General features: G+C 33.7%; 1 protein-coding gene across 7 annotated transcripts in view; it reads left to right on the top strand.

The window, feature by feature from the left end:
• The window catches only part of Osbpl8 (oxysterol binding protein like 8), a 192,452-nt gene extending 169,859 nt beyond the window's left edge, over positions 1-22,593 (top strand). For 6 of the 7 annotated variants that reach the window (XM_076854889.1, XM_076854893.1, XM_076854892.1 and 3 more), the window contains 8 exons: positions 2,342-2,439; positions 4,262-4,351; positions 5,805-5,941; positions 7,760-7,945; positions 8,248-8,335; positions 14,081-14,186; positions 16,377-16,479; positions 18,412-22,593. In XM_076854889.1, the coding sequence (XP_076711004.1) occupies positions 2,342-2,439; positions 4,262-4,351; positions 5,805-5,941; positions 7,760-7,945; positions 8,248-8,335; positions 14,081-14,186; positions 16,377-16,479; positions 18,412-18,547 (944 nt within the window). In that variant the 3' untranslated portion in view covers positions 18,548-22,593. The remainder of the gene's footprint in view (positions 1-2,341; positions 2,440-4,261; positions 4,352-5,804; positions 5,942-7,759; positions 7,946-8,247; positions 8,336-14,080; positions 14,187-16,376; positions 16,480-18,411) is intronic. The other variant, XM_076854895.1, reaches the window with a different exon arrangement.
• The last annotated feature ends 1,362 nt before the right edge of the window (positions 22,594-23,955 follow it).

Genomic DNA, 23,955 nt, shown 5'->3' with positions numbered 1-23,955 from the left:
TTGGTTTATAATAATGGGCACTTGAATTATATATAGGTTTTGAAATTTGATTAAAGTTCCCATTATTTAAAATTTTTAGGAAGTGATTTTAAAATATTTTTTCGTTATTGATAGACCTTATTTTATTCATTTATTGATATGTGGTGCTGAGAATAGAACCCAGTGCTTCACACATGTGAGGCAAGTGCTCTATCCCTGAGCCATAACCCCAGCCCTTAGAAAGTGATTCTAAGTAAACTTTTTATATCACCACCCTTGTTTAAAATTTATTTTGCTAATTTTCAGTACACCAGGTTCTTTAAAATGTTTTTCTCATCCTATTTGGTAATTTCTTAAAAGTTAATGTATTCTGTTTCCCTCCTCGCATTATTGAGACTGTAGATAGGATATTAATTAATAACTATCATTTACAACAGGCAAACTACCCAATTAACTGTTGTATGTTACTTCACATTTATAAACTCATTTAATTATTTCAGCAGCCCTGTAAAGTAGAAATATTATAATACCTGTTGTATAAATAAGGAAAATGAGATGCAAAGAAGTCAGTTTCTCTATTATCATCCAGCTAAAATGTGGCAAAATCAAGATCTGAATGCAGGCAATCTATCTTTTTGGTCTTAACTTTTTACTACATTGTACCAGCTTAAATACTCAGCTTGGACATTTTCTGTACCATCCCTTCCAACACATTTCTTCAAAGTGACTTTTTTGTTAATTATCCTTCATTTTCGGAACTTATTCACAAAACCATAGAAATTCTTTACTGTTACTTTATTTTGTGGATGAGAAACTCAGAAAGGTTAAGAATCTTATTCAGGATCAACACAGGCTTAGATAATTCTTAGAGCTTTGTCTTTTCTGTTTTTTGTTGTTGTTGTTGTTTGTTTGTTTATTTATTTATTGGTACTGGAGATTGAACCCAGGGATGCTTTATCACTGAACTGCATCTCCAGTCCTTTTTAATTTTGAGACAGTGTCTCTTTAAGTTACTGAGGCTGGCCTTGAACTTGCAGATCCTCCTTCCTCAGCCTCCCAAGGCACTGGAATTATAGTTTTACACCACTGCACCAGGCCCATGTATAGTTCTTAAATATGAAATATCTGCAATTGTGAATAAGAATGACTATTTTAGAATTTTTTCATCATTTATTTTATATAGCTGCCCATGATGTACCTAACTAGCAGTAGGGAATTTTTTTTTCATGGTGAAGTTTTTATTTTATGGAAAAAGAAAGATTATAACTTCTTGAGATAAGCATAAGAAATAATGATAACTTTTGTAAGACTTTCCATGTGTCTTTTCTAAGTTGTATTCCCCAAATTTCTAGTTTCACAAATTGTTTTATAAAATAAGAGTTCCTTGGACAAATAAATATAAGAAGGATTGCTTAGTTTGTTCTTACAAATAAATGTTCTGCATTTGCATTTTAAAAGCTGCTTTCACTGCTTATTGCATTAACAGATACATAGGTAACGCATTGACTTAGCATTTTCCCAGTTTTTAGCCACAGAACTTATTTTGTAGGTTTTTGTTTTTGTTGTTGTTTACCTCACTTACAGAGAAGATTCTTATATTTGCAGGAGTTAATATTCTATAAAAGTCACCAGAAACACTGAATTAACAAATACTGAATCATTGCCCTATAGGGGAAATATGAGGTTAAGTTCTTGTAAGCCTCTTTTCACAATATTTCAATCAGCCAATAAGTACATGACTTTGTTTCATGTGTGTTTCTGCTTAAAGATATTTAATTTAATTATAACATTATCATTGAACTAACAGCCAATAGCACAGTAACGATTGCCTGAAGGAAGCTTTAATATACATGATATCCTCTGTAAAGTACATCACAGGCTTCTTTGTACATGGGTCCTTTAAACTGCAAAATCCTTAGCAGAAAAACACACAAATTTAAAACACATGGCACTAAATATCCTTCAGTAGAATACTTCAACAGTATGAGAACTGGATCAAGGGCAGTGTTACCTAATTTTCTCTCATCTGGGAATGTGCACATCTGGTGACTCCAATTTTTCTACCCCATGCATGTCTACAAATAACTGCAAAAACACTGGGGATATTGATTTTGGGATCACCAATATATTTTAGAGAGTGGGCAAAGTTAGAGATGTAGATTCTGTACATGTTGTGGTTAAAACTATTATCTATTTATATTCTACAGAACAAGCTTTATGTCTGTATTGTAGATATCTATTAAGCAGGACAGAATGCCCCTGAATTATAAATTTCTCCTAAAAGGAAACTAGATTACAGAATGCTGCTTATTATAGGCCAGTATGTCTCTCTCTTCAATATTTTATCAATTTTTTTCTTTAGGAATTCTTTATGGTACAATGACACTGGAGCTTGGTGGAACAGTTAATATTACATGTCAAAAGACTGGATACAGTGCAATACTTGAATTTAAACTAAAGGTTAGTAGAGAATGATAGGCAATATTATCTAACTAAAGGGAAGCTGTGCTATGAATATTGAACATAGGAAAACAGTTTAGTTCCTAATTAAGAACTAAATTAATTCTCAAGCTGGATGTGATGGTGCACACCTGTAATCCCAGCAGTTCATGAGGCTGAGACAGAAGGATCATGAGTTCAAAGCCAGCCTCAGCAAAAGTGAGGTGCTTAGCAACTCACTGAAACCCTGTCTCTGAATAAAATACAAAATAGGGCTGGGGATGTGGCTCAGTGGTTGAGTGCCCCTGAGTTCAATCCCGGTACCAAAAAAAAAAACCCCAAAAACAAGAACAAACACACACACACACACACACACACCACACACACACATATTTCATGTCAGGTTAAAGAGGTGCCTCTGAGGGATAAGGGCAAGGCTAAATTAAAAAGAACAGATCTAAATTAACATAAAGCCATAATTTTTTGTCTTTAATTTTAATTAGTAAAACTTTAATTATATAGGAGACAAGACTTAAGTGATTAGATAGAAATTTCTCTGTAAAGCATGGCGTTACAAAATACCAGAATTTATATATCAGCTTGCATTCTTGCTCTGTACACTTAAGACAGAGTTATATTGTTCAATGTTTTGCACAACAAATTACCATAAACTTACAGCTTAAAAACAACCATGTTCTGATCCTCATGGGGTAAGTGGGTCATGAATTTGGACAGGGCATATTAGAGATCACTTAGTGTAACCCCCTTCCTGGGGTCCAGGAATATACTTCAGAATACGTGAGACTCAATAGTTGGGAACTAAACACTTATCATTTCTGTGTCTGATACCTCTGATGGGATGATTGATGGACTAGAGCTGTCAATCCAGATACCTATATACATGGTTTTTCCAGGTATATAGCTGTCAATCCAGATACCTATATACATGGTTTTTCCATGTGACTTGGCTTCTTCACAGCACAATAGCTTCAAAACAGAATTCTTACTTTAGGATTTCCAAATTGCAAGTGTTCCAGTGAGCAAGGCAGAAACTGCATTTCCCTTCCATGGCCTGGCCTCAGAAGCCAAATTGTACCACTAACACCGTCTTCTGTTGAAGAGTTATAAGACTGCCTGAACTCAGGGGGAAGAGATGTTGACCCTGATTCTTAATGGGAGGGTGACAAGGTCTCATTGAGGAAGGGCATGTGGGCTAGAGGGGAGAATAGTAGATATTGTTGAGGAGCTCTTTCAAAAATTTGGTCTGCCTCAATGTGAAAGGAAAATTTAAGACCTTTCACAATGTTAGTTGTAGGACAGTATATTATATTCTTTGAGTGTTGGAGCATCAAGATTTTGTCTGTAAGGAAAGATATTAGCAAGGCAGTACAGTCCCAGAGTATATTTCTTCTAATTTTAGTTTTGGGGCGATTTTTTGGTTATGTATTTATGGGTTTTTTTTTTAAAGGGGGTTATTTCTTTTAATAGGTCATTAAAGCTCTTTGGTTTACTGAGTTATTATGCTTAATGCATTGCCAGTTGAATAGGGCAGAGTCTTGAGAGTTAGGGAGAACTTAGCGCTGGAGAGAACACAGGACATGAGTCAGTGATGTCAGTGTGATCTTTCTTAATGTATATGGATTTCACAGTCTGTTTTTACCCAAATTCTCCACAGCAACAATTCAAATTGTATTAAAATTTTGTAACTAAAATTTGAGTCAGGATTTTACTATTTAATCTTCAGTAGTGTGTAACTATATATATAATTACTTTTTGTTGTTTGTCTACATTGTATGTAAATATAATTTAAAATTAAAATGTCCAACATTTTATCTTTTGAAAGCCATTTCTAGGGAGTAGTGATTCTGTTAATCAAATATCAGGGAAACTTAAATTGGGAAAAGAAGTCCTAGCTACCTTGGAAGGCCATTGGGTAAGTATTTTTATATATTAGCCTTAAAAAAAATTCTATTCCATGTAAAAAAAATTAACAATCATATTAAAATTAAAAGCTTCAGCTTAAAAGCAGATATTTTGATATGGCTCTGTTATCAGTGATATTTAGTTTTATGTAAATTTAGTCTTTCCAAAATGTTTAAATCAGTAGAAGTAGCTAACACATATATAACTTACTGTGTGTTGCATTAAGAATGTAACTCGAGAGCCGGGCCTGGTGGCACATGCCTGTAATCCCAACCTGTAATGAGAAAGGGAATAAAGAAAAATATACCCTTCAAAGGCACAACCTTGTGACTTACTTGCCCCAACCAGACTCCACCTCCTAAAGTTTCAGCTACCTTCAATAGTGTTACTAGCTGAGGACTAAGCCTTTAACACTTTGGAAGACATTCCATATTCAAACTATAACATTCTGCCCCTGACCCTCAAAGGTTTATTCCTATCTCATAATGCAAAATGCATTTAGTTCATCTCTGAGAGTTCTCATAGTCTTAACAGTTTCAGCATTGTTCACAAGTCCAAGTCCAAAGTCTCCTAAGGGTCAAGGCAAACTCTTAGCTGTGAGCCCCTCTAACAGTAAAAAACAAGCTAAATACAGTGTCACAGGGTTAACATTCCTAAAGGGAAAAATGTGAGGCTTAGAGAGAGAGCAGAGCAAACATTAAATTCTATAGCTATATGTCCAGCATCTAAGACACACAGTGGCATGATGTGAACTTCAAAGTGCATGTGGAGTCCCCACCTGATGACCTTAGCTCTTGATTTTTTTTTATTGGCAGTAATCTCTTCAGCAACCAACCTTCCTTGGCTGCAACTTTACGTGTACTTCTTTTCTGGCCTAACTAAAAGTAAAAGTTTTCCAAATCTTTCCTCTCGGCCTTTTGCTCCCAGTTCTAACCATTAATCTAGCCAAAATCCAGCAATACCTGAATGCTAAGCTACTTGAAATTTCCTCCACCAGATTAATTAGTTCATTGCCTTTAATAGTCATAACAGTGACCCCACTTCTCTAATAGATTTCTGTGTTAGTCAGCTTTTCATCTTGTGACAAAATACCTGAGGTAAACAACTTAGGAAAGATCTGATTTGGCTCATGGTTTCAGAGATTTCAGCCATGGTCACTTGGCTCTATTGTTTCCAGGCCTGTGGTAAAGGAAGAGAGGAGTAAAGCAAAGTTGCTTACCTCACAGCAGCCAAAGGCAAGGAAGGAGAGTGAGGAAGACTCTGAGGAAAAATATACCCTTCATAGGCACAGCCCCTAGTAACCTACTTCTATCAACTAGGCCTACCTACCTCCAAATTTCCTACCACCTTCCAATTGGGAAGTACCACCAGCCAGGCACCAAGCCTTTAACACCTTTGGAGGACATTCCAGAACCTTCTAAATAAAAATTCTTAACATTAATGTTTAATTTCTTTAAATATAGGATAGTGAAGTTTTTATTAATGACAAAAAGACTGATAATTCCGAGGTTTTCTGGAATCCAACACCTGACATTAAGCAATGGAGATTAATAAGACACACTGTAAAATTTGAAGAGCAGGATGATTTTGAATCAGAAAAGTAAGTATACCATTTCTTAGCTAGCTTTATGAAGATCAAAGAGTGTTTTTTTATTCATCTTCTCCTATTTATATATATATAAAACATATATGTATATATAATATATTTATTTATTTATTTTTATGTGGTGCTAAGGATCAAACCCAGTGCCTCACATGTGCCAGGAAAACGCTCTATTACTGAGCCACAACCACAGCCTCTCAAAGAGTTTATTTTAATCCCTTAATACTGTGGTCACTATTCACTCTGTCTGCTGTCATATTTTATTTCAGTGAAATAGTTTTTATCATTTCATATGTGTGAATATCAAATACAATACAAATGATCTTGTTTCACTGCAGCTCAGAACTAAAATTTCTTATTGTTTCCTTTCTCATCTGCTTCAGCACTTTAAAATTTTTTTGTTTGCATAAAATTATAGAACCCATTAGTGAGTCTTAGTTCCTACTTGGAAACTATTTTTTTTTCAAAGAGAGAGAGAGAGAATTTTTAAATTTATTTTTTTAGTTTTCAGTGGACACAACATCTTTGTTTGTTTGTGGCGCTGAGGATCGAACCTGGACCGCACGCATGCCAGGCGAGCGCGCTACCGCTTGAGCCACATCCCCAGCCCAACTATTTTCTAATCTATTTAGGCATTTCTCTTAGAAATGGTCAGATTCTATTTTTCTTCCATTCTGTTTTGCCTTTCAAAAGAGGGCAAAAATTAGTGTCATACTTTCAGTTCTTCGGTCATGAAATTCTTGTAAGATCACTTAACACTTTTGAATCAAAAATGTGTGCACTTTATATTTCTTTGTGTTAAGAGGGCTATTGTATTCAAGAGACTTTGCCAAGTACCTTATACACATTAGTCCTCACTACATGTTCTACATGCTTATCATTTTCTTTCATGGGTATTCATGTCTATGTGTACTTTCTCTTCTATACTCAAAATTGAGGGTTGTAAAAAATGGAAAATATGTAAGTTCTTAAAAATTCCATTTCAGCTACAACCATAGGATGTTTCTCCATCTAAAGCTGTTTTTTCAAGACATAATAGTCTGTGAGGTGTAAATATAATTCAGCATATGCTATAGGTGAAGAAACAAAACTTGGACAAATAGGAAACTAAGATCAACAGCTGAGAAATGGCAGATGTAGGATTCACTTCAAGTCTGACTGATTCCTAAGGCTTTTGTCTTTCAGCTTCAACATGTTGCCTTCTCACAGGGTAGGATAGAGATCTTACACTTTCACTTAACTAATGAAAAAACTAAATTTTAATAGCTAAAATTATTTTCTTCAAAGTATTTTTTCTTAAATAAGTGGTTCTCAACACTGACAGCACATTAAAATAATCTAGGAAGTGTAAAAATATATTAATACTTCAGCCCACTCCTAGAGATTCTGATTTTAAGTTTTCTGATAAGTACTGCATCTAGAGTTGAGAAGCACTGTACTACACCAGTGTTATCTTTATGAGGCCAGTGAATTTTATACAAAATGTGTAAGAATCATCTGGGGAACTTATTAAAAATAGAGATTCTTTTGATTCCTCACCTTCACTACATTCCTATTGTCTTTGGTTGATGACATTAACTACCATATGCGTATTACCAAATATAATAAATTTAATAAACTTCTCCCCCATCCCCATTAGTTTCTCTTCTTAGGGCACAGGACTTTGTATCTTGACTCATTCCTAAGCATATGAGTGTAAGTTTTGTCATAGTTGGAGCTCATGAGCATTATTTTGTCTCAGCAGGATTCAAACCTGTTCTGTATAGATTTTGCTTTTGTTGCCTTCTTTAAATTTCATTTTTGCACTTGTATTAGGCTCTGGCAGCGAGTAACTCGAGCCATAAATGCCAAAGACCAAACAGAAGCTACTCAAGAGAAGTATGTTTTGGAAGAAGCTCAAAGACAATCTGCCAGAGATCGGAAAACAAAAAATGAAGAATGGACTTGCAAGTTATTTGAACTTGATCCTCTCATAGGAGAATGGCATTACAAATTTGCAGAGTAAGTAATTAAAAAGAGTGTATTTCAAATATATTAGCATAATTTGTTGCCTTTAATTCTAGGTTATTTATTATTGGTCACCATATACATGAGCATGAGATTTTAAACCTGATATTCCATTTATTTATAAACTCAATGGTAGTAGTTATCCTACAAAATAAGCCAAAGATTAGATTAGAAATGGGCAAATTTTAATATTAGAACCATGTTTATAATTAATGAAAAACTAATCATAGAATAGAAACTTTCTTAAGTTCTTTGGTTATTAAGCAAATGGTTTTTTTTTTTTTACATTTATCTAGTACCCGACCATGGGACCCACTTAATGATATGATACAATTTGAGAAAGATGGTGTTATCCAGACCAAAGTGAAACATCGAACTCCAATGGTATGTAATAAAAAAGTAACTAGGCCTATCTGCTAGCATTATAAATTTGTGAAATCTTTAGTATCTAAAGATTTAAAATTTAAAATTGTGTTTCAAAATTTAAAATTTAAGTTGTTAGAAAATGCAAGAAAGTTCAGAGGTGAAATGATTGGGTTATAAGAGCCTTAACCTAATCAGTCAGTGCATTAATCTACTTGAATAGATTACTGGGTGGTGACTGTAGGCAGGTAGAGTGTGGCTGGAGGAGGTAGGTCACTGGGGTTTAACTTTGGGGGTATGTGCTTTGTCCCTGATGAGTGGAATTCTCTCTGATTCCTGTTTGCCATATTTAGAGCTGCTTTCTTCCTCTATACCCTTCCACCTTGATGTTCTGCCTCACCTCTGGCCAAGAGCAATGGAGTTGACTATCTCGGGACAAGACTCCTAAAACTATGAGCACCAAATAAACTTTTCCTTCTATAAAATTGTTCTTGTCAGATCTTTTGGTCATGGTGGCAAAAAAGCCGAGTAAAGAATGGGGTAAACAAAATGGCAGAGTAGGCAGCTCGAAGCTCATGTCATCCCAAAGAACCATCAAAAAACAAGCAAAAACTATCTGAAAAATGTACCAGAAACCTGGAAAAGTCAAAGTTTTATAGCAGTCAAGGGGATGCTGAATCAAGAAAAGTGTAACTTCAAAGCAGCAGGAAAACTTTATAGTATTTTACTTGCCCTTGTCCCACCCCTTCCTTGGTGCAGTAGCAGTGTTGTAGGATCCCTGCATTCCCAGAGTGAGTCCCTGGTTCCAGACGGAGCACAGCAGACCATAAAAATAAACTGTGAAAATGTATTTTTAATCTGTCAGGGTACATACTAAAGGACCCAGGTGGGACAATCATCTTTATAAGCAGAGATTATGCGAAAGAAGTAAACATTCTACAGCTGAAAAGCACAGTAACAAATGAAAAATTCACTATAGGAATTCAGCAGAAGATTTGAGCAGGCACAAGACAGAATCTGCAAACGTAAAAATAAAACAATTGAAATTATCACATCTAAGGAGGAGAAAGAAAAATGAAGAAAAGTGAACAGAGTCCAAGGGACTTGTGGAGCACTATCAGGTGGGTCCTCACATGCACTTTGGGAGTCCACAGGAGAAGAAAGAAAATGGGGTGAAGACTATTTGAGGAAAGAAGACCCCCAAATTTCCAAATTTGATGAAATATGTCACTCTGTAAATCCAAGGAGCTCAACAAGAACAAACTCAGACCTATACACAAACCATCAGGCCAAATAAAGAACCTTGGGAAGCAACAAGAGAGAAGCAACTTGTCATGCAAAATTATTAACAGATAACATGATATATATATAAAGCACAGGAAAGCAACCAGAGCTAATGAACAACTGAGCAAATTTGCATGTATAAGATCAATACACAAATATCATTTGTGGTTATATATACCTGCAGTGACAAATCCCAAAAGGAAATTAAGAAAGCAACTCAATTTATAATAGAATTTAAAAGAATAAATTGCTAGGAATAAATGTACAGTGAAATAGTAAAACATTGCTAGAAACAAAGAATAACTGGAAAGTTACCCTGTTTTCTAAGGTAGGAAAAGTTTATGTTAAGATAACAATATTACCCAAAGCACTCTACAGTGTCAATACAATCTGTATCAGTCTTCTGGCAGTCTTATTTGTAGAAGTGGAAAATTGATCTCAAATTCATATGGAATTTCCAGGGACCCTTCATAGCCAAAACAATCTTGAAAAAGAACAACAATTTTGGAGGACTCACACTGTCTGGATTACAGAATTGACTACAAACTCACAGTAGTGAAAACAGTAGTAATGGTTCCCTGCTTTCTAGTTGCCTTGTCTTGAACTGATTTTCTCTGCCATGCTCTTCTACTATGATGTTCTGCCTCACTCAGGGCCCAGAGCTTTGGAATTGGTCAACCATGGACTGAACCCCTGAAACCTTCTGGATTTTGGCAAGTCCAACACCAAGGGGGATTTCATCTGGCAAAGTCTTTTATATTGCATCATCCCATGGCAGAAGGCATGTCGAAGAGCAAGAGAGGGAGTGAGAGAACTTCTGCCTACATCTCTGCAACTGTCCTCCTGAGATGTTGGTGGGGCAATTTTACTCTCATTTTCTCCTACTACTGCCACTTTACACAAGCCAATAGGCACTACTGACATAGAATACCGCATGCTCATTAATTCAGAGCTGTACTGCATTAGCCATGGATCCACCATTGTCCTTCGGAGATTGCTTTATTCCCTGGGAGATGTATTCCCCAAGCCTTAACCCTATATCTTCTGTATTTGAGTGTGCTGAAACTAAACTCCATGTTTAAATGCCCTATGAATCAAAGAAGGAAAAAAAAAAACCAATGTACTGATATAAGTATAGGCTGGCATATAGGCCAATGAAGGAGAACAGAAGGAAAGAAAGAGAAAAGGAAGGAAAAAAATTGAATTTCCTAAAAATTAAGAGTTGTGTGCATCAAAGGGTGTTATGAAGAAAGTAAAGAGACAACCTACAGAATTGTGACAAGGGTTTAATATCCAGGATATATAAAGAATTCCTAACTTAACAGAAATACATAATCAGACATTTTTCCAAAGAAGGTATAAATATGACCAACAAACATGAAAAGATATTTAATATCATCAATCATAAAGGAAATGCAAATCAAAACCACTAGGTACTATTTCACACTAGAAACATAACAAAAAATGGGAAGTGAGTTTTGATGAGGATGTGGAGAAATCGGAACCCTTGTACATTGCTGGTGGAAATGTAAAATGTTGCAGCTACTGTGAAAAACAGTTCCTCAAAGGCTAAATATAGAATTATCACATGACACAGCAGTTCTACTCCAAAAGAACTGAAAACAGGGATTCTACATACTTGGACAGCAATGTTTATTGCGGGATTATGCGCAATAGCCCAAACAAGGAAACAATCCAAGTGACTATTAACAGATGAAAGTATAAGAAACTGTGCTATTGCCATACAGTAGAATACTATTCAGACATAAAAATTAAATCCTGCTATATGCTATAACATGGATGAACCTTGAAAATGTTAGCTAAATGAAATAAGCCAAATTCACATGGACAAATATATTACTTTTGAGTAGGCAAATTCATATAGACAGAAAGTAGATTAGAAGTTACCAGCAATAGGAATGAGGAAATTAGTTATTGTTTAATTGTTAGAATCTTGAAGATGACAAAAATGTTTTGGAAATAGTGGTGATGTTTATATAACACTGTGAAATAATGCCCATGAATTGTACACAGTTGTTAAAAATGGCAAAATTTATCCTGTATACGCTATCACAGCAAATTCAGCAAAGTAGCAGGACACAAAATTAACAACCATAAGTAAGTCACATTCCTATACTCCAATGATGAATCTGCTGAAAAAGAAGTTAGGAAAACTATCCCATTCACAGTAACCTCAAAAAAAAACCCCAACAACTTGGGAATCAGTCTTTAATAAAATATGTGAAGGACTTCTGCAATGAAAATTATAGAACTCTAAGACAAAATATTTGATAAATACCTTAGAAGATGGAAAGACTTCCTGTATTCTTGCATAGGTAGAATTAATATTGTCAAAATGGCCATACTACCAAAAATGGTATACAGATTCAATGCAGTTCCCATCAAAATTCCAATGATGTTCTTCATATAAATAGAAAAAGCAATCATAAAAATCATTTGAAAAAATAAGAGACCCAAAATAACCAAAGCAATTCTTATCAAGAAAAGTGAAGGAGGAGGTATCACAATATCTGACCTTAAATTATACTACAGATGATAGTAACACAAACAGCATGGTATTGGTACCAAAGCAGGCATTAAGACCAGTGGAATAGAATAGAAGACACAGAGACAAACCCACACAAATACAATTACCTCATTCTGAAAAAGTGCCAAAAATATACATTGGAGAAAAAAATAGCCCTTTAACAAGTGGTGCTGGGAAAACTGGAAATCCAAATGTAGCAGTATGAAATTTAACCCCTATCTCTCACCCTGCACAAAACTCAAAGTGGATCAAAGACATAGGACTTACACCAGAAACCCTGCACCTGCTAGAAGAAAATGTAGGCCCAACATACCAACATATCAGCTCAGGAACTGACTTCCTTCACAAGACTCCTAAAGCACAAAAAGTAAAATCAAAATCAATAAATAGGATGGTATCATATTAAAAAGTTTCTTCACAGCAAAGGAAATAATCAAGCACATGAGGAGACAGAGCCTACCAAATGGAAGAAAATCTTTGCCACCTGCACCTCAGATAGAGCATTAATCTCCAGAATATACAAAGAACTCAAAAATCTAACACCAAAAAACCAAAGAACCCAAACAATAAATGGGCAAAGGAACTAAACAGACATTTGTTAAAAGAGGAAATACAAATGGTCAACAGATATATGAAAAACATGTTCAACATCTCTAGCAATTAGAGAAATGCAAATTAAAACTACACTGAGATTTCATCTTACTCAAGTCAGAATGGTAGTTATCAAGAATACAAGTAACAATAAGTATTGGTGAGGATGTGGGGAAAAGGGTACACACATACATTGCCAGTGAGGCTGCAAATTGGTACAACCACTCTGAAAGGCAATATGGAGATTCCTTAGAAAAGGAACCACCATTTGACCCAGCTGTCCCACTCCTTAGAATACATCCAAATGATTTAAAATCAGCATACAGTGACACAGTCACATCAATATTTATAGCAGTTCAATTCACAATAGCTAAACTACAAAGCCAACCTAAGTGCCCTTCAACAGATGGCTGGATAAATTAGGGATAATGTTATTAGAATGATGAACAAGTAAGAAGAGAGTTAAAAACTCATGACCACTGGCTTCCTATATTTCTAAGTATATTCATTTCTTGCCTTTCTAAATCTAGTTTCCTCTGTTGCATTTGGGTTTTTAAATTTAGGACTGATATTCAGAATTATAAACCTATTAATATGTCTAAGAGCTGGGGTTGTAACTCAATGTTAGAGTGCTTGCCTGTTTGCCTATCATGCTTGAGGCCCTGGGTCTGATTTCTAGCACTGTAACAGGAAAAATAAAAAGAAAGAGAGAAAGAGAATCTAAAGTTTTATTAGTCTAAGAAAAAATTTGTCCTGGTCGACAGTTTGATATACTTTCAGATCTTATGCATGTACTTAAATACTTTCATTAAGTTTCAATAAACTTAATGAAAATATTAGTATCATTTTTATTACAAAATGCTTTCTTCTCTGTATCACTCAGAAATTATTAAAAGTAAATAATCTAAATTTTATTAAAAATCGAACATTATCCATTGGAAATATTTCTAACAATGGGAATAAAATAAGTATTACTTTTTAAACTCTATTATTTAATATGCAGATACTATTGGTCTAGTTATAGCAGTTGGGGAGCTATAAATTCACTTTTCTTTATGTGTGCTTAAAATATCTCTTGAGAGGACATTCAAACTAATTATTGTATATTTTACTTTTTAATGTTTGTACCAAATTGTTTCATGTTAAAAGCAAAGAAGATAATTTGATTTCATAAATGAAATAAATTTGTTAAATTTTCATTAGACTCTTTGTTCTTGGTCTTTATTTTGAATGTCATGCCCAAGAACAATTTTAACAGTTATTTAACAGTTATTCAGCAATGGTCTTTACTTACAAATTACAGTGCAAACTCTCATAATGGCATGATTTTTTTTTTTTTTTAGGTTAGTGTCCCAAAAATGAAACATAAGCCAACCAGACAACAGAAGAAAGTAGCAAAAGGGTATTCCTCCCCAGAGCCTGATATCCAAGATTCATCTGGTAGTGAAGGTAAAGCTATTTATTGCATGCTATTCACTATGAGTATTTAATTTTTAAAAAAAATATATACTATTATACAATGATGATATACGAAAATAGTTTTTCAAATTAACTCAGGAAGGGCTGGGATTTTAGCTCAGCGGTAGAGCTCTTGCGTAGCACGTGCAGGGCCCTGGGTTTGATCCTCAGCACCACATAAAAATAAATAAATAAAAATAAAGGCATTGTGTCAAACTACAACTAAAAAAATATTAAAAAAATAACCTTATAGTCTTAAAAAAAACAAATTAACTCAGGAAGATAATGTAGATAATGTAAGAGTTTTGGTAGATGCAGGATAGTGTCTAAAAGCTATTCTAGATCATGAAGAGGCCACAAGGCAAAGGCATGGGAAATGTAAAAAGGGAAGTCATATGAATAAGAACCACACTATAATGGTAGCTCCTAGGCCTTGTTAGCTTCTTAAAAATTATTGATAGTTTCCTAAATTGGATTCAGAAAGCATTGTTTTTGAGCTTTAAGCTCAATTCTATGCTTCAAAAACCTTTCTCATTCCTTGAGTAAGTTAGTGTTTAAAAAGTAACATACAAGTAAAAACACAACTCTATAAAAAGTTATGAACTATGAGATTAAATTGTCTGATATTTTTTCCCAATCAGACAATGTGTAAATTGTCTTCAACGACATTAAGATACAATTAAGAAAGGATCAAGGTAATACCCTAGATATTATGGTAAAATTAAACTTTAAGCAATAATCTCTCATGAATTTACACTAAGCTGAAGAACTTATTTTTACCAACAGAAATAACACTAGAGGTAAATAACAATACATATCAGGAAATTGGATGGTAAGTGAGAGTGTCTAAAGGAGCTTAATTCAATTGAGGGAAGGTTCTTCAAAAACCCTGATGAACTATTAGGGTTTCTAATGGATTATAGCAAACTAAACTTGGAGCATGGAATAGGAGCAACATACTGAAATAATAGAGGAATAAAATGCAAAAAGTTATATAAGCAGGAGTCATGGTACCACTGTGCTAAGTAAAAGGTACTATTAGTTACAGTGTTTGTTATTCATAGTTAATAAGAAAAGAAACTGAGTCACAGACAGGTTAACCTACTCAAAGTCATATATCTACCCTATAAGTGGGGGGTGGGGCACGTGGAGAGTTATTTGCAGACATTTGGCTTCTTTTTTTTTTTTTTCCCTTTTTGGAACTGAGGCACCACCAAGCTACATCCCCACTCCGTTCTTTAAATTTTGAGACAGGGTCTCCTTAAGTTGCTGAGGGCCTCACTAAATTGCTGAGGTTAGCCTTGAACTTGCAATGCTCCTTCCTCAGCCTTTGAAGTCATTGGGATTACAGTCCTGCTCCACCACACCCAGCTATTTAGACTTCTTAATGGGCTCTCTTATCCACATTATATTACCTGTAATATGTTAGCTGGCATTTATTGAATAAACACACGTTGCAAAAACCATGTGAAGTTTAGGTCTTATTATTGCTATGTGATAAATGAGAAAGCTGAGACATAGAGGTTAAGATCTTTACAAAAATGGAAAGGAAGGAATGGGTATGAGAAGGAATTGGAAATGACAAAATACAGCTTGCTGATTGGCAACAGATATGTGTAGAAGAGGTATCAAAACTGACTAAAGAGGTTAAAGTTTGGGTAACTAGGACAATGAAGATAACATTAACAATAAAATATTGGAAAGGGCCTCAAAAAGCTGACTTCTTTAGATGTAGGCAAATGGGTAAGGGACACAAGAGTAATACCTTCCCAAAATTAATACACATGAGTGAATTATTTTTGCCAGTTTTTAATTTAAATATTTTTTGAGTTATCAATGGACAACTCAATGTGGTGCTGAGAATCAAACACAGTGCCTCACACATGCTAGGCAAGTGCCCTACCACTGAGCCACAACCCCAGCCCTATTTTTGCCAGTTTTAATGAGTTAAAAAATAAAACTGATGCTATTGAAAAATTTAATTTGTGGTTACTTTAAATTTGGTTGTTGTACTCTAATAAAATAATGTGCTTGAGACTTCAAAATGCAGAATATTAGTTTTATTATGCTCATGTCTAAACTACAAAACTAATGCCTAGGAAAATGTTTATTACGTCAGAATCATTAAATTTAACTATAGATTGTACTTATGATTACAACTTCATTCTAAATGTCTTTTAGCTCAATCTGTAAAACCAAGTACACGAAGAAAGAAAGGGATAGAACTGGGAGACATTCAAAGTTCCATCGAATCTATAAAACAAACACAGGAAGAAATTAAAAGGTAATACATGGACAGTGGCTGGTCATTTGAGTCCACAAGAATAAAGAACTCTGGGCTGGGAATGTGGCTCAAGCAGTAGCTCGCTCGCCTGGCATGCGTGCGGCCCGGGTTCGATCCTTAGCACCACATACAAACAAAGATGTTGTGTACACCGAGACTAAAAAATAAATATTAAAAAATTCTCTCTCTCTCTCTCTGTCTCTCTCTCTCTCTCACTCTCTCTTTAAAAAAAAAAAGAATAAAGAACTCTGTTACATAGGAAATCAGATGCAAACTATATTTTTATAACTTTGCTAAGCTAGAATAGAACTTTGGGCTCTAATTACCTGGTGTCTGAACCTATGAAATTCCTTCAGCATTAAATACTAGATGATAAGGAAACCCTCTTTTCCCCCCACTCTGTGAATGTAAAATTGGAATCACTTCATTTTACTACTGTAGCATGCTAGATTGTTTCTGAGAAAGTTATCAAAGGCTTTCTTCTCTAGACTCCTTTGTGCATGGCTAATATTTAATTGGTATGCACCACTTGTTACAAGATAGAAATACTTACATGGCAGTTGGTAAACAGTCACTGCCCTGAGATCTTTTGAGTGTTCCTCTTGTAGTCGCAGACTCCTCCTCTACGTTCTACCCCATGATCCAGTAAGGCTAACATGCATTCATGCTATATCAGTTTTTAAAATGTTTAATATTAATTATCTCATCTGTGTTTGTGTATTCAGAACTCTGTGCTAGATGCATGTTCTGGATAAAAAAACATTTTCTCTGTTCTTGGAGATCTTATGGCTTGTGTTAGCATTTTCATCTACAGCTCACCCTCTGCACTTAACCCATGCTCTCGTTCTACAAAGCTTCTCACATCTCCCAGAATGTACTGTGCTTTCTCATCTTTGGACCTTTCCCCCCACTGAGTCCACATCTGAGATTGCTCTTCTTCCCACCTTGCTCATCAAGAAAATCTCTTTTTATCCTTCAGAATTAAATTCTAATCACTCACCCTTCCCTGTAGAGTTAATAAATCCCATTAGCTCAGCTTGTATAGCTCCCTCTACATATTCTTTTGAGCATCTAAGTGCATGCATTGAACTATGAGCTCCTTTAGAGCAGGGAGCATATCTTATGCATCTTGGGTATTAGCCCTTATATGAAATGTTAACATTTCCTAATTTAATTTTAATCTTTTTTAGCTATAGATGGAAAACAATATCTTTAATTTTATTTATTTTTATGTGGTGCTAAGGATCCAACCGAGTGCCTTACATGTACTTGTCAAGTACTCTACCACAGGGCTACAACTCCAACCCCCCATCCTTTCATTATTTACACTGGTAAAACACTTTGATAGCAGAAGTCCAATAAACAAAAGGTGTTTCACTAATTGGGTGTTTTTATCCAGAAGCATTTAAGGTGGTACGAGGATATTGTGAACACATTTCATGACTAAATTAACATTTTATTTTGTTAGCATACAAAAAGCATATAAAGAGTTCTTTATTTGGAAAGTATTATGAAATCTGGTGTATTATTTTCTTCTGTGGAATTTAGGAATTTTTTTCTGCCCTCACCCCCGTTTCCCTAAAATAAAGATAAAAAAAAAAAAAAAAAAAAAAAACCTTAGTGAGGCAACTGTTAGCAAAATTTTTGTTTTAAAATCACTATCGAAACAGAGAAGGTGATTATGTTTCCATATCATCAAAACTTGACAGGTTTAATGTATCATTAGGTTATGTGTTTGGTACAATGTGGAATTTAGATTTAGACAGAGTCTAATAAAGGCTTCACATAGCATCATCAAGTCCTTGTTCTGTAGTAATTGGTTACTTTAGATCATGTAATTAAATGTTTTGACATTGTATAATACCAAATTTGAGTTTTGTGCTGACATATCTGGAAAATCCTTATAAAATTTACTGTTGCTTCTTTTTGTAGAAATATTATGGCTCTTCGAAATCATTTAGTTTCAAGCACACCTGCCGCGGATTATTTTCTGCAACAAAAAGAATACTTCATCATCATTTTCCTCCTGATTTTGCTTCAAGTCATAATAAACTTCATGTTTAAGTAGAAGTTCTCTACAGTTGAATCAGTGAACTAGAAAGATCAAATTTGGCCTGGGACCAGTGTTCAAGTTGCTTCGGTCTTTAATTAAACATCACAATATTTCTAAGACAAAAAATCTAGGAGAAAAATGTAGAGGTGTCTACCTTTCGTATCTTTTATCCTTAACCTGAAACAAGAGCTATCCTGTTTGGTTATTATAGTGAGCTATATGTTAAGTGCCAGGACATTTCTAGCTTTTGTGAGAATGTGTCTACATGTGAGTATATTAAATCACATGTATACATAGCTGTCTCTTATGTACTCTTACCTGACAGTAGTCTTTGTGTTCTATAGTATGTTTTGAGATATAATGTTAACATTGTTCATAACAAAAATGTTATCAAGCTTAAAAATGTATGTATAGTAATCTATTTTCTTCATTAAACAGGCACAAAATTTTATCAAGTAATTAGACTGGGGAATGATGGAATAATAGACATAAGTAATTCAGTACACAATACTGTTAAAATTATTTCCAAAGTACCCAGTTCAATTATCTCCTTACAAACAGCAAGAAAAAAAGTATGAATCGTCAAAATTAACATATTGAGACAGGTGGCAAATTTTTTAAGTTTACACAATATTTTTTAATCCTTAGAATTTAATATTTGTAGATACAGGTATATAGTACTTGTGTGTATATCAATATAAAAAAACTGGTATAAAACTACTATTAATTGTAATACCATCTTGCACACTTGCTGAAAAAGTGTGATCAAAATTTATTGCTTTTCTTTTTATTTTTTAAGTCACCTGGTCCATAACATAGGACCAGGCAAATACTAGATACAAATACTAGACATGTTCATAGGGCATATGAAATGCTGATAATTCATGTTTTTTCCTTATGAAAAACATTCTAGCTTTCATTTACAACCTAGTGTGTTCAATGAATAAATAGAATAGAAAAAAATAGAATTTTTATTTTATTTCAAAAGCCAAAAAGAAAGACAATAAGGTGGTGGTCTTTAATGTGTACATTAAAATTGGTTTCCTTAAAATGTGCAATAAGTTGAGCATCTAAGAATACCAATTTCTAAGTTTAATTGTTTATTATTACCCTCACAACCCTGTTCTTAGTAACTTCATTCTGTGGCAAAACCATAGTTCATTAAGATTCCTCCTTGTTCAGGCTCAGGCAAATTTTTTTTTTAAGTTTCTTTGCATATTTCTTCAGTTCAATATTTTGACTTTGTGTGTTCAGATAAATATTTATAGTCCTCAAAAACAATTTTTGCAAAGGCAGTTCAGTTTAGGAACTTGTTGTCCTAAAATATATCTTAGAATCCTAAAAGTATAGACTTTTAAATGGTTATTAAAATGAAAATAAAAATCAAACTGAACAACTGTTTGGTTATAAATAAGAGATGGAAAGACACTAGTAAAATTACAATTTTTGTTATGCATAAATATAAAGTCAAGGGATGATTGCTAAATTACAGAAATTAAAAATAATAAAATCTACTTTTTTCCCTCTAATCAATATAACCAGGTATCTTAAGTATTAGGTTTCTGCGAAGAGCTATTTTCCATGTAATGTTGGTAAAACAATGTTGTATTCTGTATGTACTCATGAAAATATTTTTAAATTGATAACATCATAAATAAGATGCACCTGTATCCAGTATTTTCATGACTATAAGAACAAGTGGATTTGGGGTTATATTTCATATTTGTTGATATTTTTATATTCATATTCTATTACCAATATTATGCTCAACTGCCTATTCATCAACATGTAACATTTTGTAAATATTGTACAATTCGATTTTTTAAGGTTTAAATTAGTATTAATTTATATTATATATAATTGATTGGCTGATCATGAAAGTCATTTCATCATTTAAACCTGAAAACTGAAAAATTTTTATTGGTGACCTGCCTTAGGGTCTTATCCACTTGCATGTTATTTTCATTTGGTCTAAATAGTGTTTTATTTATATATCTTCTAAGACTGGAAAGGTAACTATTTTATTTTTTTAATTTCTCTTTAGGGCAGATATTGTGAGTTCATACCCAAGGAGTCAAAAATTAAAGAACAGGGTTATTCATGACTGTTTCTTGTATACTAAAAGCATATATCTAATCTAATTGTCCTGTTATGCTTTTAGTTCTGTGAGTTCTTTTCTATGAACTGAACACAAAACTCAGGAATTGGTGGCTTAATTTTAGATCAGTACTTATACTAGACTTAGTATGTGAATTCTTTGAACTCCATAATTTACTCTGTATTTAGCCATAATATGTAATTGACTTTGAATGTTCTTACCTAAGAGTACTCTTTCTTCACACATGAATTCATGGATTTAGTTTGCAATTGTCTGAGAGCCTCATGATGATTTCCAGGATATATGACTTTATAACCAGTTTTATTATAAAAAATTTTCTCAAATGAAATTTAGATGAATAATAATTATTGACATACACATTTTTAGTTGTTAAATGTACTATATCTTCAGTTATCTACCATTTAGTGACATGTTGTTGGGTAGGAAAAGACACAAAACAGGGCATCTGAAGTGTTGTTACAGTAGATATTTTACTTATATTTCATATCAGCACTTTTTTTGTATCACTTATAAAGGTACAGTGTAATCTTTGTTACAGCTCAGTTGACAACTGCATTCCATTGAAAAGTTGGCCTTGTAAAATACAATCCTCATTTAATATTCATGCTTTTGTGCCTTTAAGAAAATATTTTTTGTCATTTTTGTGTTACAGAACTATTATATGATTCAAAGTGTTTATAGGCTTACTTGTCATAAAAGGGTCATTTTCTGTCATTTTATTTCCTTTTATATAGGTGAAGTATATTTAAACAGTAATGCTGTACTTTTATAAGGGTTTGTCTACTTACCTATTTCAAAATATTCTTATTCTCAGACATCATTGAAGTAGACTTGTCAGATTATTCTGAGTAGAAAACAGTGCCTTTTTGATGGAATTCACACTGTTTTGGGTATCAACTTGTGCCATATACACAGAATTTTGTGGAAGGCAGTTTTAACTTTTTGAAGAATATCTTAGTCTAAATTTAAGAAAATGTATAAAATTCCATTTTTTCCAATGCTTATCATTTCTAACGGGCAATGAAGTTTTGTTCTTTTGTTGAAATATAGTGATGACACTACTGATGAGCCATACATGAGACAGATTGTTTTGAATTATGTTAAATATATAGAAATAAAATATTAGCATTTATGTCAGTTTTTCCAATTTGAACTAATGGGAGAATTCCCACAAAAATCAGTGAGTTTACAATTCAACATCTGTTGTATTTGACTTAAGTGTAAGAGATTCTTTAAATTGTATAACCTGCCACTATTATGTAATTTGTCTTCATTTTATTCTACCTATTGTCTGAGTTTAACATATTTAATTTACTTTTTGTTACTCTTAACATACTATTTTTGTTACAGTTTTTAACTGAAGATGGACTGTTAAAATTGTATAGGACCAGTGTCTTATTAATGTGATTAACATATTTAGAAAAGCCACAAGAAACCCATGACAAAATGAATGTGAATATGCTTTCTAAAATATTTGGGAAAATTTCTTTCTGCATTTATCATGAAAAATTATTTTAGTATTACAATATTGAAATTCTTCATTTAAAGAAAAATGCCATGATACATTTGAACTGATAGGCCACAAAATTTAATTTTTTTTCCACTTTTTAGCATGGTAAATGTACATTTAAGTTAAAAATCCTGTTTTATGGCCATTTATAAATTTAAGCACTACCACTGGTCAGTTTTGTATGATAGAATAACAGTATGTTATCTGCAGTGTAAGTATAGCACACTGTCAAATTCTTTTCCTTAAGGTGCATAGTAAATGTACAGATAGTCATAGGCTACCGTTTTGTAATGTATTACATTTCTAATCTATTATTCCTAACCTGTTATACATGTTTGCTGAGAGAAAATAATTGAATTTTTCTAATGATCTGTAAAATTATGCTAACTTCTACAAGTAGGTATTCTAAATAAAATTTTTAAAAAGAGCAAACTGGTCAAATGACTTTTAGTATGTAATGAATAAATTTTTCCTAATTTATTTTGTGGAAGTAGTTGCAGGAGATGGGGAAAGGATTGAACAGGGAATGAATGAAGGATTCAATTAAGATTGAATACCTAATATATGCTTTACTTGGTACTTTATACTCCTTCTTTTTCAATCCTCTTAACAACCCTAAGTGGAAGTTAGCCAGATTTTATACAGAAGACTCAAGAAAAGTTAAATGACTCTAAAAACTACACAACAAATTGAGTGATAGCATATTCTTACTGTAAGGAAAAAAAATCACAAGTTTGTATCAATGTCTATAGGGTAAACTTAAATAGGACTCTGGTTTTAATACTTGTTTGAAATAGTCCACTATTTGAAAGTATATTGAGTAATATAACCAACCCCTTTTTGATGACTAGAACCAGGAAGAGACAAAAAATGAATTTTACTGTTTAATATATATATAAAATTTAGTTGTAGATGGACACAATACCTTTGAGTTTTTGTTGTTGTTGTTGTTTGATAGAGAGAATTTTTAAATTTTTTTTTAGTTTTCGGTGGACACAACATCTTTATTTTATTTGTATGTGGTGCTGAGGATGGAACCCAGCCGGGCGTGCCAGGCAAGCAGCTACCGCTTGAGCCACATCTCCAGCCCCCTTTGTTTGTTTGTATGTGGTGCTGAGGATCAAACCCAGTGCCTCCCAAGTGCAAGGCTTGCTCTCTACTGCTGAGCCATGACCCCAGCCTTGAATCTTACTATTAAGTACATGAACTAAGCCTATATAACAATAATTGTCTCAAATCATCTACTAGTCCATAATGAATTAATAATGACTTCCTCTCTGATTTTCCTCCCCTTTCTCCCACTCCTCTCCCAATTCTCTCCTATTTAAGGATCCAATTGCTGCTTGCTGTCATTGGTCTATATTAACTGTGGGGTTAGGATGCATAGTTTTCCATTCTGTGCGCAGCATCAAAGGGAGAGGGAAACAACTCCTCCATATTCAATGAAACATCTACAAGATTATTTTCCTCATAGTATTGACGTTTTGAATCTAATAGTGTTGTGCTATTATGCTAATTGTATTTTCTGTGTCTTACAAACCCTTTCTGTGGGAATACTGGGCCAGAAAAAGTGGTGATCCCACATGGGAATTTGTGGGTATACTGTATTAGTTGAGCACTTACTCTACGCTAGGAACTATGCAAAGTGCTTTCTATTCTCCACCTCCGTAAAACCTTATGAGATTTTTCTTTTATGTCTCTCCATTTTATGACGGGAAAAGCAAGGATTCAAAATGTTACTTGCTGAATGTCACAACTGAGTAAATGACAGAGCAAACCCAGATCTGAACCCAA

The sequence above is a fragment of the Callospermophilus lateralis genome, chromosome 4, assembly GCF_048772815.1.
Source record: "Callospermophilus lateralis isolate mCalLat2 chromosome 4, mCalLat2.hap1, whole genome shotgun sequence".
NCBI classification, from domain to species: domain Eukaryota; kingdom Metazoa; phylum Chordata; class Mammalia; order Rodentia; family Sciuridae; genus Callospermophilus; species Callospermophilus lateralis.
Note: the sequence above shows the minus strand (reverse complement) of the source record. Positions and strands in the feature narration are given on the sequence as shown.